At 38.5% G+C, this 12457-nt stretch overlaps 5 protein-coding genes across 5 annotated transcripts in view; all 5 read right to left on the bottom strand.

Moving 5' to 3' along the window:
- LOC129433171 (uncharacterized) overlaps positions 1-12457 on the bottom strand; it is a 27316-nt gene extending 14859 nt beyond the window's left edge. Inside the window, exon 1 of the mRNA XM_073868385.1 lies at positions 11718-12457. Coding sequence (XP_073724486.1) covers positions 11718-12100 — 383 coding nt within the window. The 5' untranslated portion in view covers positions 12101-12457. The remainder of the gene's footprint in view (positions 1-11717) is intronic.
- LOC129434010 (histone H1-like) lies at positions 4473-6674 on the bottom strand. Its single transcript, XM_073868223.1, has one exon. The coding sequence runs from the start codon at positions 5834-5836 to the stop codon at positions 5219-5221; it is 618 nt and encodes a 205-aa protein (XP_073724324.1). The 5' UTR covers positions 5837-6674; the 3' UTR covers positions 4473-5218.
- Positions 8245-9498, bottom strand: LOC129434026 (histone H2B-like). The gene has a single exon (XM_073868222.1). It carries the CDS (start codon positions 8700-8702, stop codon positions 8328-8330), a length of 375 nt encoding a protein of 124 aa, XP_073724323.1. The 5' UTR covers positions 8703-9498; the 3' UTR covers positions 8245-8327.
- Positions 9546-9857, bottom strand: LOC141364126 (histone H4). The gene has a single exon (XM_073868221.1). The coding sequence runs from the start codon at positions 9855-9857 to the stop codon at positions 9546-9548; it is 312 nt and encodes a 103-aa protein (XP_073724322.1).
- LOC141364125 (histone H3-like) lies at positions 10418-11125 on the bottom strand. Its single transcript, XM_073868220.1, has one exon. It carries the CDS (start codon positions 11059-11061, stop codon positions 10651-10653), a length of 411 nt encoding a protein of 136 aa, XP_073724321.1. The 5' UTR covers positions 11062-11125; the 3' UTR covers positions 10418-10650.

The following is a 12457-nucleotide window of genomic DNA, read 5'->3' as shown; positions in this document are numbered from 1 at the left end:
CGTTAAGCTGAGTGTGTCTGCTGCGTTCTGTTAATGACACGGGTATAAATAAAGTTTTTTTGACATTCAGCTACACGGTCAGCGTTATTTCTCTAAATAAGTTTAGGTAACTTGTAAGTTAAGATAAAACCGGCAAATTATTGCATGCACATATGGTACAAAGTATGATTATTTATTTAGATTTCAGAATGAGCACGTTTGTCATTAATACTAAATATGATGCGGTCTGTCTGCTGATCTGATACTGTAATGAAGATGAATGTATAATAACTGATTAAAAACTAAAATGTACAACTTTCAGTAAATAACTATATGTACATGCTTAGGATGTTTGTGTTGTAATAATGTACAGGGTAACTTCAGATATAAAAACGAAGACTAGTAAAGTGATGTTTTATCATTAAAATCTGATCGCGTCCATTGATTTAATAGAATGTTTGGGTATACCAACATGGCGGCGCGGTGGCTTCACAGTTGTGACGTCATGCACAATCCAGCCACTTACATAGATCAGTGATTTTGATTTACAAATATTTAAATGCTCATACAAATGCACTACTATGTCCCCTATAAAAGACATTCACACACATATGATGCTATGAAAACAAAACACATCAGCATCTGTATAATCTCCGGGCTATAAACATAAACTGGCTGTGTAGAAAAGTCCTGGCTAACTTAGCTGAGTTGTCCTCGTTGTTGACGGAAGCTCACTTAACAGAACTTTTCAATTAATACACATTTAAGATGACCATGGATGAACTCTAATTTGCATAGTCATTGATATAAAAAGCTTATTTTTGCATATCCAAGCAGTGCCTAAAAATGAAAATAGGCTTTTACTTAATTATTATTACAAGACCATCATATACTGTAGCCTAATATTAGATACCCAAACCAAAGTGAAGAAAATTATCTTTAATTTGCAAGTCTGAACTGAACATCAACGCAGACATGATTTTCCTCACAGAAGTTTAAGATCATATAGGCTACATCTTGAACGTAGATATATAAATGAACACAGAGAAAAGGAAGTTTAACACTGTGAAGCACAAGCAAACATGCTGGAAGGCAGCCAAAAACCATCAGGACATATTGAACACCGGCTTATTTTATTTTATTGGAGCCTTACCTCCGGATAAAGTAATAAACTGGATTGATGATTTAAATTTTTGTTTACTCACATGTGCGTTGTTAACTCTCCGGATTTTATGTTGTGCACTGCTCCACTCGTTCACTTCTCCACATGGACTGCAGGTTCGACTTCATTTGGCACTAAGCAGACCTCTTGGTGATGTCAAAGTACCGCGAGAGCGATTCAAAGCAGATTTCTCCATGTGATAACTGGAATCGCTCTCGTGGTACTTTGCTGTCACTCGCCTGTGGGTTCTTGTGGGGCCACACCAGTCTGCTCCCCAGTCACTTTCGCGCCCCTATAGTAATTTGATTTCATACGCCGATCGGATCGCGCAGATACCTGCATATCACGTATACTACACCACTGTTTATACTTTACATTTTCTGCGTTTCTGATGTCCTTTTCCTTTTTTAATTTTCACGCTCCCACTTAGCTTCTCCATGTCTCATTTTTTTCTGTTGTAGAACCTTTTCTGTCGGCGAACCTTTGACCCACCTCATGTGGACTGACCAATGAGGAGAGGGTCTTAACTTGAGGACCTCTCTTCATTGGTCAGTCTGCATGAGACTCAACCACTCTCAACTCACGTTCAAAGTCATAGGCAGCGCAACGTCTCTCTTTGCAGCGCAAAAGCCCGTGTTGACAGTTTGTTTAATATAAAGCGGCCAGTGAGAGATTACCAGATAGAATATTTTGCTCGTGCCCTTGCTTGCCCAGTTGCCCGTATGGTTAATCCGGCCCTGACCCAATGCCTAACTAATGCTGTTTACAAATACAATCCTATTATTATTAGTGGGTAAAGCCAAGTTCACAAATATCAGGATGTAGGACCCACCCTTTCTATAATTATATCCAAACAAGTTGCAATAAAAGTCAATAAACCAGGTATTATTTTGAATATTTTAATTAAAAACATTTCTCAACGTAACGTTAGCCTTTAATAAAACTGCAGCGGATCTAATCTATTAAACAGTGGCAAAGTAAACAAGCTTGTAGATATTTTAAGAGAAAGACAAAAAGGTATTTTAGCTGTTGATTTTGTTTTGAAAAACGTTTATTCTTGCTAACTTAGCCTTTTTAACTCGACCTAACCGTCGAAGTATCATTAGCGTGTTAAGAAATATGCACCATTAAAGTTTGGTCGTGGCCACATTAATGCAGTAAATACGGTGTTCACATGGAAATCATCGTTGTGTGAGCTGCCTTACGGCACAAACAGAGTCTCCGCTGGGTAACATCAGACGGCTTGTGGTTGCAATCCGGGACAAAACAAAACACCATTGTCGAACTACAGTCTCTCCACAGAAATAAAGAACTGGTAACGTTAATTGGTTACCTTAATATCATAGAATTCTGTGTAAAAAAAATTGGGAAAAACTACAATTTGAAAAAGACTTAATATATAAAGTAAACTTCTGAGAACGAAAGGCTAGTGAGAGATTTCCTGTCATGATGACATCTAAAGTCCCCGCCAAAGGATGTAGTCCCGTTTAGCAACTTGTTAGCAACCACCGTTTTTAAGGCACAATATAGTTTTAAAAAACCACAAGCAGATTATAACTGGTGTATTTTATCTCATAGAACAAAACATGAAAATATTTAGAGGCTATGTTAACCACAGACCTTATTTCAGGCGATTTAGCAAAAACCCATTCAAAAAAACAATAGACTTCAGGGCAAAGGAGTGCTAACTCACTTCCGCGTTTTGGCCTACAAAGTGACGCCATTACTTCGGCACTCTATATTCAAGGGAGTGTCAATGGTCATGAATATTAATGTGAGTCACACATGATGAGATAAAGACCCAACCCCCTAATGCCTCAATGAGGAATGTTGTGCTAAAAGAATGAATTTGAGAAGACTTAAAGACAAAATGTTAATAACAAAGTAGTGTACAATAAAATCAAAATCTAGTAATAAGTATCAAATGAAGATTTTTTTACACGTAAATTTGAATCTCTGGGGTCTTTAAGTTTAATGGCCCCCTTGAGAAGTTTTGACCTTGTGCTTTTTTCAGTTGATTAAAAACATAATAATAGCAAAAGTCTCATAACAATGTTCAGCACAAACTGAGATACAATATTATATGAGCATCTTGTATGTACATGTTTGCATTTTTGAGAGAAAAATGTTTATGCATAAGACACTTTGCCCGGGAAAGGCCACACGCGAGGAGATGTGAAAGCTCCTGAATAATCTGAGATCTCAGGAAACAAAGACTTTCATATTGATCCTTTCAGGCAGGAATGTAAGAGGGAAATGTGCTTGTTTTGTTTGTGTTTAATTTAAATTATAGCTAAAATATTTAATCCAAACAAATAGGGTCAAGGCACATATAAACAACCTAAATAACCAAATACAACTAGTTTCTGTAATGAGACAATGGTAAATTTGTGATAACTGTGGTGTAACTACAAATACTAGTTTAAGTTAGGAAATATAGTAAAGGATGAGCATAGTCAACTTATCAATACTTTGTGTTTGTTAACAGGCGCGATTACTCCATTACCTTGTGTTTTTTTTGGAAGAAGCACACAGGAATGCCTCATGTCTGGAAATGCGACCATGTAATAAACTAAGTGCACAGTGCGGAGACAGACGGGATTCAAATAAACAAGGTTTTAGATGTCCTGTTTGCAATCACATTATTTATAAGAATACCACAAAGCACATCAAATATAATCCCTCGTGTGTTTACGGATACGGGTGGCTATCATGTCGTACTATTTGAAAGAATCACAAAGGATTGACGCGTGTCTGGAGAGAATTTGCAGTGAGGAGACATACGCAAGTTAAGGATTTAGATGTCCTGTTTGCTGCACTGTGAATCAGAGTAAAACAACACACATTCACAGCACTGATGGATGAGGCATTGAGTGTCCCTTGACTGCAGGGTGTGTGTCTCAACTCTTTTACTTGTGAATAGTGCAGGGCTGTGGCGATCTCAGCTTATTTCGGGTAATAAAGTAACAAGGACTGTACTTCTCCTAGACACTTTAACGTTATAAATGATGTTTGAATCATATCTGTATTTTCAAAATCAGTCAAAAAATCTTTGAAAAATAAAGAGGCTGTGGTGCCCGCGCTGCCGACGGCCCCTGAATGTTAACATATAACTTTTTGTCAGTTTGGGAAACATTTCAGGCTTTCTTTAGACATGTTTGTGTGGCAAGTATTTTGTAACCAAGATGATCACAGACAGAGAATTTTCTGAAAGCGCAACCTGTTTATCTTATTTATTTGACAAATGCACAAAGTTTTGTTGTTATCATGTACACAAGGAACACAAACGTGTAGTTGTCATTCGTGTGGCATAAATACATTGAGATTGCAATTTGAGATGGTGCTGTACCCATCGTGATTTTATTTTGTCTTAGTTTTCATTCATTCAGTCACATTTACCACAATTCACTACAGTTTAATTTCAGTGTTATTGGTTAACAGTGATATATGTGTATATTATGTGTGATAAATATACATGTCTACAAATTTTAAAATGATTGTTTGAAAAAATGTTGCCCTTATCCTTTTGTTTTATCATGTTTGCATAAATGCTTATTTTGTGTAATAATTTGTAATAAATGTAAAATATAAATTTATAATAACGTGTAATAATTTGTGGTCATTGAAAGCAAGATATTTTGAACATTCATAGATTATGGGATATAAAATGCTGAAATAAACTGATTTTCAAAGATAAAGCACAAAAATATCCTGCCATGCCTAAAATACCATAGAAAATGAATACAGGTCATTTTTGACCTGTTGTGCATTAAAAGGGGTTTGCATAACTTGTGCATCAAAAGGTTCAAATATACTTGGCAGACGCTTTGTCTAAGACAACTTACAGTGCATTAGAAAATACATTTGATTAAAATTCATAGGGAACTTACATAATCAGAAAAAGGTCACAAAATACTGATTTAATAATAAAATATAGTACAATTAAATCACATATTTCGTAGTAATCTAAAATATAAATTATAATTACAAAAAATAACAGTGAAATACTGCTCCTTTATGAATTGGTGGGTGGCTCTTAAAAGAGCCTTTTTAGTAAAATAATTTTGTAAAGAGGCTTTACTTCTTTTTAGGCGCTGCCTTTTTAGGCTTAGCTGCTTTGGGCTTTGTCGTCTTGGGTTTAGCAACCTTTGCTTTTTTGGGGCTCTTCGCTGCTTTCTTAGGAGCCGCTGGCTTCTTTGCTTTCTTGGGGCTCTTTGTTGCCTTTTTAGCGGCGGTGGCGGCTGGTTTCTTCGCTTTCTTGGGTGATTTCTTAGCGGCGGTCTTCTTTGTCGCAGCAGTCTTGGGCTTCTTGGCAGCGGCGGGTTTCTTGGCTGCGGGCTTCTTTGCTTTAGGAGCGGCTTTCTTCGCTGGTTTCTTCTTGGTCTCTGCTTGCTGCTTGTTCAGTTTAAAAGACCCAGAAGCGCCGGTCCCTTTGGTCTGGACCAGAGTGCCTTTGGTCACGAGGTTCTTGATGGCGATCTTGACGCGGGCGTTTTTATTCTCCACCTCGTAACCACCCGCGGCGAGCGCTTTCTTCAGGGCGGCGAGAGAGACGCCGCTTCTCTCCTTGGAAGCCGAGACAGCTTTGACGATGAGATCACCCACACTTGGTCCAGTTTTCTTGGCTTTTGCAGCGGATTTCTTCTTGGGTGATTTGGCCGGCGGGGCGACAGCAGCTGGAGCGGTTTCAGCCATTTTCTCTAAGCGGTTCTATATTCTCACAAACTCAGCACGAGATCAGTAATGAGAAGTAGCAGAGCGCGGCGCGTTTACACAGCACATGAGAACCGCATAGACTCAACCTCTCCAGCTCAGTGTCTCTTCGCCTCCACGAGCTGCCGTGTGTGTTTTCTCCTCTAACATTTACAACAAAACCGCAGTCATAAAACACATTAGCACGATAAAATCAATGTAGACACAGAAAAGAGGTCCAGAGCTAAACATTGAAAATAAAAAACACGACGATTTAAAGTTTATTTTAGCATCTTAAGAACAAATGCACGACCAGTGTCAGCCACATGATAAAGCCGCGTATGACTTTCATGTGTTTTCTCTGTTGTAAATGTATTTATTCTGTTGTTGAAAGACTTTAAGCATCTTTTGTATTTTTAACACACCCTTGGAAAGTTACTTGAATTAAGTGAACATCATTGAAGGAATTGTAAAGTGTTATATATTGCTGTTATTCTGACTATCTTGAAGTACACGCGCCATCCAGAGGCTCCCTGTCCCTGTGTGATTGTAATGCATCGAGCTAATGTTGTCATTCGCCTTTATTATTTATTTCATGGTGGCAGAACAGTGAAATTGATATGAATAAAAAAATGCCACAAGTATTCAAACAATTTTTTTATTTATTTATAAATTATAAACAAAAGATAATATATATTTTTATACTAATGATCAAAGCAGAAACTTATGGTTTTAAGAAATGGTTTTCTATAGAGTTGCCTTCTCTGCTTGGATAAAATATTTTTTGCGGTCTACTGGGACAATGTTGTGTGATTGGATATTTATAAGATATTTTAATATAAATCGAGTGATACAGTAGCCCAGTAGAAACTAAACCTTATAATCAATAATTCTTTGGGTTCATATGTCTTCTGTAGCAAAACAATATGTTTGTGAATGAAAACAATGAATATTTTAAGCATTTTTAGTGAAAAAATATAACGTTACTTCAATGGTCAGAGGTTTGCGCAAGTGCAAACCATTGAATGCTTTTTCTAACCTTGAAGACCAATGGTCAAAGAGACATGGAGCATCGCTTAAAATTATGATCATTTATTAGCACTGTTTACTAAGAAATTGACCATGGCTAGATGTGTATTAAGCACACAATGTGGAGATAAAATGAATTATAGCAGAGTTTGATTTGTTATATATTTTTATACCAAGGTCTATAAGAATGTTCACTTCTGTTAAACTGGAATGGTTCTGAACAGGAAGTATTGGTCACTAGCGGTTCTGGTCTATTTTATTAATTCTAAATTGTATATGTTGAAAAAAGTCCCACCAGTGTTTTGATGTCTTGTCTTTTAAGGAGGAACTCCTTAAGAGTTACATTACTGAATGGTAAAGATTTTATCATAATTTAATATTGATTCAAATGTTCCACCAATGTAAGCTTTTGTATCTAACCAGAGACGTTTAAATTCATGGATGAAGCGTATATTGTCATTTCGGTTGTCATTGCTTGCATTATTCAGCAGTTAATTTGCTTAAATAATGCAGTCACAGTAAATGACTGAACTGTGTGTGTGTGTGTGTGTGTACAGAACAGTATTAAAGGAATAGAAATGAAATTCTGTCATCATTTACTCTCATATTGTTGTATTTTGAATGGTTTAGAAATGTTCCACGGGTTCACTTTTTTTTCGATAAACGCACACCTGACCTGTCAAATGTCTTAAAATAAAACATCTGAACTATGTCTAATGGTGTGGTAAACACTATATAAACAGAATAATTGAAGAATTATTTGAAAATATTTATTCCAGAATAATGCTCTCTATTGTGCTCTGACCAACACAACTCATCCACCTTTATTCACTCACCCTTACAAACCACAGCCTTAAGTCTGAGATACACAGCACGATTTTTGGCTGTCCCAGATGAAAGATTACCATCGTGAAACAATCGTGGTGATTTCTGTGACTGTGGCTCTTCATCAGTATATGCAATTTTTAATTGTATGCCATTTAGCTATGACAGAGACAATGTCATTTCTATAAAAAAAAAATAGTGGACTTGCACACTTCAGTAGTAATTTAATTCAATTCAACTTTATTCATATAGCACTTTAAAATTGTTAGTACCAAAGCATTTATTTTAGTCAGTCCATTAAGAACATTATAATAGTTTTGTAATTACAATATAATCAGATTGACAGGGGAAAAAACAAACATTTACCGTTTGTATGTATTATCAATTGAAAGCAAATCTTGCCTTGGTACTCCAACATCAATTTGTGGGTCTGACAGAATTCAACTTCATAAAAGACCCTTTTTAATGTTTGAAGGACGTCACGGGAAGCCTGCTTAGGTTACCCGACTTGAGTTTTATTTATGAAATCATATTTTAAAAGAAAAGTAAAATTTTTAACTCAATTAAATCGGATGCTCGTTTATCTGATAGAGTGGGTGGCTCTTAAAAGAGCCTTTGGGTGTTGAAAGATTCAACAGATTTATTTGGAGCTGGTGTACTTGGTGACGGCCTTTGTCCCCTCAGACACGGCGTGTTTGGCGAGTTCACCGGGCAGCAGAAGACGCACGGCGGTCTGGATCTCTCTCGATGTGATGGTGGAGCGCTTGTTGTAGTGAGCGAGACGAGAGGACTCACCGGCAATACGCTCGAAAATATCATTGACGAAAGAGTTCATGATGCCCATGGCCTTAGAGGAAATCCCGGTGTCAGGATGAACCTGCTTCAAGACTTTGTAGACGTAGATAGCATAGCTCTCCTTCCTGGACCTCTTGCGCTTCTTACCGCCCTTTCCTGCGGTTTTAGCAACGGCCTTCTTGGACCCCTTCTTAGGCGCGGACTTCGCTGGCTCAGGCATGATCTCTCAAGACGAAACAACTAAGTGTATTACGATCTGCACTGGTGAAGAAGTATTTATTCTCTGTCCATGCTAAGTTTCAAAGACAACAGGCTTACGGCGCTGATTGGGTGTCTTCTCTGGACACACACCATGAATGGGTTTCATTAGTGTGGCCAAGACGCGAGAGAGCCAATCAAAGTAGCTAAAAGTTTGAACGCTAATGTTTGAATTTTATGCACCCATGCATTGTAGTGCGGTTTCACTTTCCCGCTCTTTTTAAAATACAATTTAACGCATTCTTTAGTTATTTATTTTGCAGGAAAACGTTTATTAAACAAATACAAGCAATATCTTGTTGCGTAAAGGCTTGAAAGCAACGCTTTTGAGAACAATGTTATCGTTAAATAAATGACGTTTGTTATTCCTCATGTTAGCTGCCCATTTGGTGAAATTAAAAACTTGTATTTGGCGAATACATGAAGTCGACTTAAAAAAACAATATACATTACAAAGTATACACGTTATACAAATTCTCATTTAGAAACAAAAAATGAAAGACCAGCGCAATGGGATGGGCAAATTACGTACTTACAAATAGCTGACTGTTAGATTAAATTCTAATCTTATGTAGTCTGGAGATATATTAGAGATACACTAACAATAAACAAGTCTAATAAAAGATTATATAAGTCATCGATATAACTATACAGAGAATTGAAACTTAGATAAAGTTGGTCTGATCGGGTCACAGTGGCCTGAACAATTCAAAGTTCGATTACAACCGTAAATATGGGTAGATTTTATCTCTTAATGTGATAATGTGGGTGGCTCTGAAAAGAGCCGTTTGGGTTTGTGTTGGGTTTAACCTCCGAAACCGTACAGAGTGCGGCCCTGGCGTTTCAGAGCGTAGACGACGTCCATGGCCGTCACCGTCTTTCGCTTGGCGTGTTCCGTGTACGTGACGGCGTCGCGGATGACGTTCTCGAGGAACACCTTCAGCACGCCGCGGGTCTCCTCGTAGATCAGACCCGAGATACGCTTCACACCACCACGACGGGCGAGACGACGGATTGCCGGCTTCGTGATGCCCTGGATGTTGTCGCGAAGAACCTTGCGATGACGCTTGGCGCCTCCCTTGCCGAGTCCTTTACCGCCTTTACCTCTTCCTGACATGATTTCAGTCTGATGAACAACAGATGTGAGAAGTTGGGCAGTGACACAGGACTTTACAGTTGTCTACAGGACCTAGTGGAAACATGCAGCAATGAAGGCGGTGCCTTGTGACGTTTCACAGTAAAAGTCCAGACCTACCTACATTTTAGCTTTCGATTATTGGCTGATCTAAACGTTTATCTTTTAAAAAATAAACATTATTGTTCATTATAGAAATGTATATGAATTACATACAGCTGTGCTTGCTGAGTGATTTTAAATTAAATAAGTGGGAATAAGTATTAGAAATGCTTCTAATTAACTTGGTGCTTCTAATGTAGATGTAAATAAAATATTGCATTTTCATTTTGCCAGCAAAATATTAAATTAAAAAAATGAGGCACTGAATTTTAAACTTAGACGTAAACAATGAATCTGTTAAAGAGCCATTTTCACATGCTTAGTTTATAATTGTCTTCTGTATTGTGTGCATTGCATGTACTGATCAAGATATTCAGAACTTCAGACATTTCCTCATTGAAAAATCTGGAGAAAAGTAACTTTGTGTTAAAAATATGCCTACACAAATAAAATACAGTATTACGTAAAAAAACCTACTTAAAATCGTTCACAATCCCTTCACTAACATACTTGGAGAGAGAAAAATAGCAATTGATTAACAATTTTATAAAGAATACATCCTTTAAAACACACAGAAAAACCTTTGTAACCAAGTAAACAATGATAAATTTCTCGTTCAGTGGAATTGTGGTGGCTCTTAAAAGAGCCTTTGGTGTGAGGGACGCAATTAGGTTTAAGCGCGCTCTCCACGAATGCGGCGAGCCAGCTGGATGTCTTTGGGCATGATTGTGACCCTCTTGGCGTGAATGGCACACAGATTTGTGTCCTCGAACAGACCAACCAGATAAGCTTCGCTGGACTCCTGCAGGGCCATGACGGCGGAGCTCTGGAAGCGCAGATCAGTCTTGAAGTCCTGAGCAATTTCACGAACCAGACGCTGGAACGGCAGCTTACGGATCAGCAGCTCAGTAGACTTCTGGTAGCGACGGATTTCTCTCAGCGCTACGGTACCGGGCCTGTAACGATGAGGCTTCTTCACACCGCCGGTGGCTGGGGCGCTCTTACGGGCAGCTTTAGTAGCGAGCTGCTTCCTGGGCGCTTTGCCTCCGGTGGATTTACGAGCGGTCTGCTTTGTTCTTGCCATGATTACAAGGAAACCTCTTTGCCTTTCGACGCAGAAATACACAGCTTTCTCTAAATGCTGCTTTTAAAGACAAGTCGATCATGAGCTCAGAGGGCGGCGACACTGTACTGGCATATGATTGGCTAATGCGTGACGTCAAAGTATACAGCTGGCCAATGACTGTGCGTCTACTGTTTTCAAACAAGCGTTGTTTCCCGCTCGAAATCCTTCGTTGACACAAAAGCAGCGAATCAAGCCGTTTTAATGCATCAAATGTTTACTATAATCGTTCAATATTAAATACTTCACTGTTCTGGATAGACTAAAGTAAACACATATAAATGCATTAGACAAAAGTACCAGTATGACAGCATGTACCAGCATATTATCATACATTATTTAAGAAATAAATAAGTGTAGAGGTTAATGTTCTTTAAAGACTGCCATTAAAGTAAATCAATAACTAAAATGAAACGCATGATTAGTGATTCTCCTTTCCTGGAGGTCCACTACACATTTTGATTGTCTCTCTTATCTGACCGACTCTGGTCAGAGATTCTGCCTTCGAATTCAGACAAACCATAAACAAACCAAAACAAAATTTCAATCTTTAAAAGTTCAAGTGGGTGGCTCTTAAAAGAGCCTTTTGTTTAGTTTTGGAGAACTGGATAGTTTACTTTGCTTTAGCGGGCTTCTCGGTCTTCTTTGGCAGTAACACAGCCTGAATGTTGGGCAACACACCGCCCTGAGCGATGGTCACGCGACCCAAGAGTTTGTTCAACTCCTCATCGTTACGCACTGCCAGCTGTAAATGGCGGGGAATGATGCGAGTCTTCTTGTTGTCACGAGCGGCGTTTCCAGCCAACTCCAGGATCTCAGCAGTAAGATACTCGAGCACAGCGGCGAGATAAACTGGAGCTCCGGCACCGACGCGCTCTGCATAGTTACCCTTGCGAAGAAGTCTGTGAACACGGCCGACGGGAAACTGAAGCCCGGCTCTTGATGAACGAGTCTTGGCCTTCGCTCTGGTTTTGCCACCGGTTTTGCCTCTGCCGCTCATTTTCGGTTGAAGGATTTACTGCTTTCTCGTAGATAGAAACCAATAATATATCTCAGTGTTCTGCTGTTTTCAGTATTTAAGAATGCATGCCATTCGCCGATTGGTTAGACTCTGTAGAAAGTTTGAACCAATCACTGAACTTCCCTCCAAAAGACAACGCCCACCTCTTTCTTTAGTATTGTTTTTGTTTTACTGAAGCCGTTTGTATTACAGATATTGATATATGACAAATAAACGATAAAATCTCAAAGCTCATGCCACAGTTTCACAGCCCTACAGAAGCAGATCAAATGCAGTGCTTTTATTCAAACTTTCATGTGCTGCTGTTTTAAATGTAAATGTATATAGGCCTACTTC

Source organism: Misgurnus anguillicaudatus, chromosome 6 (assembly GCF_027580225.2).
Source record: "Misgurnus anguillicaudatus chromosome 6, ASM2758022v2, whole genome shotgun sequence".
NCBI lineage: Eukaryota > Metazoa > Chordata > Actinopteri > Cypriniformes > Cobitidae > Misgurnus > Misgurnus anguillicaudatus.
Note: the sequence above shows the minus strand (reverse complement) of the source record. Positions and strands in the feature narration are given on the sequence as shown.

Coding starts and splice junctions, on each gene's coding strand:
- LOC129434026 (XM_073868222.1), bottom strand. CDS start 8,702: ATGCCTGAGCCAGCGAAGTCCGCGCCTAAGAAGGGGTCCAAGAAGGCC.
- LOC141364126 (XM_073868221.1), bottom strand. CDS start 9,857: ATGTCAGGAAGAGGTAAAGGCGGTAAAGGACTCGGCAAGGGAGGCGCC.
- LOC129434010 (XM_073868223.1), bottom strand. CDS start 5,836: ATGGCTGAAACCGCTCCAGCTGCTGTCGCCCCGCCGGCCAAATCACCC.
- LOC141364125 (XM_073868220.1), bottom strand. CDS start 11,061: ATGGCAAGAACAAAGCAGACCGCTCGTAAATCCACCGGAGGCAAAGCG.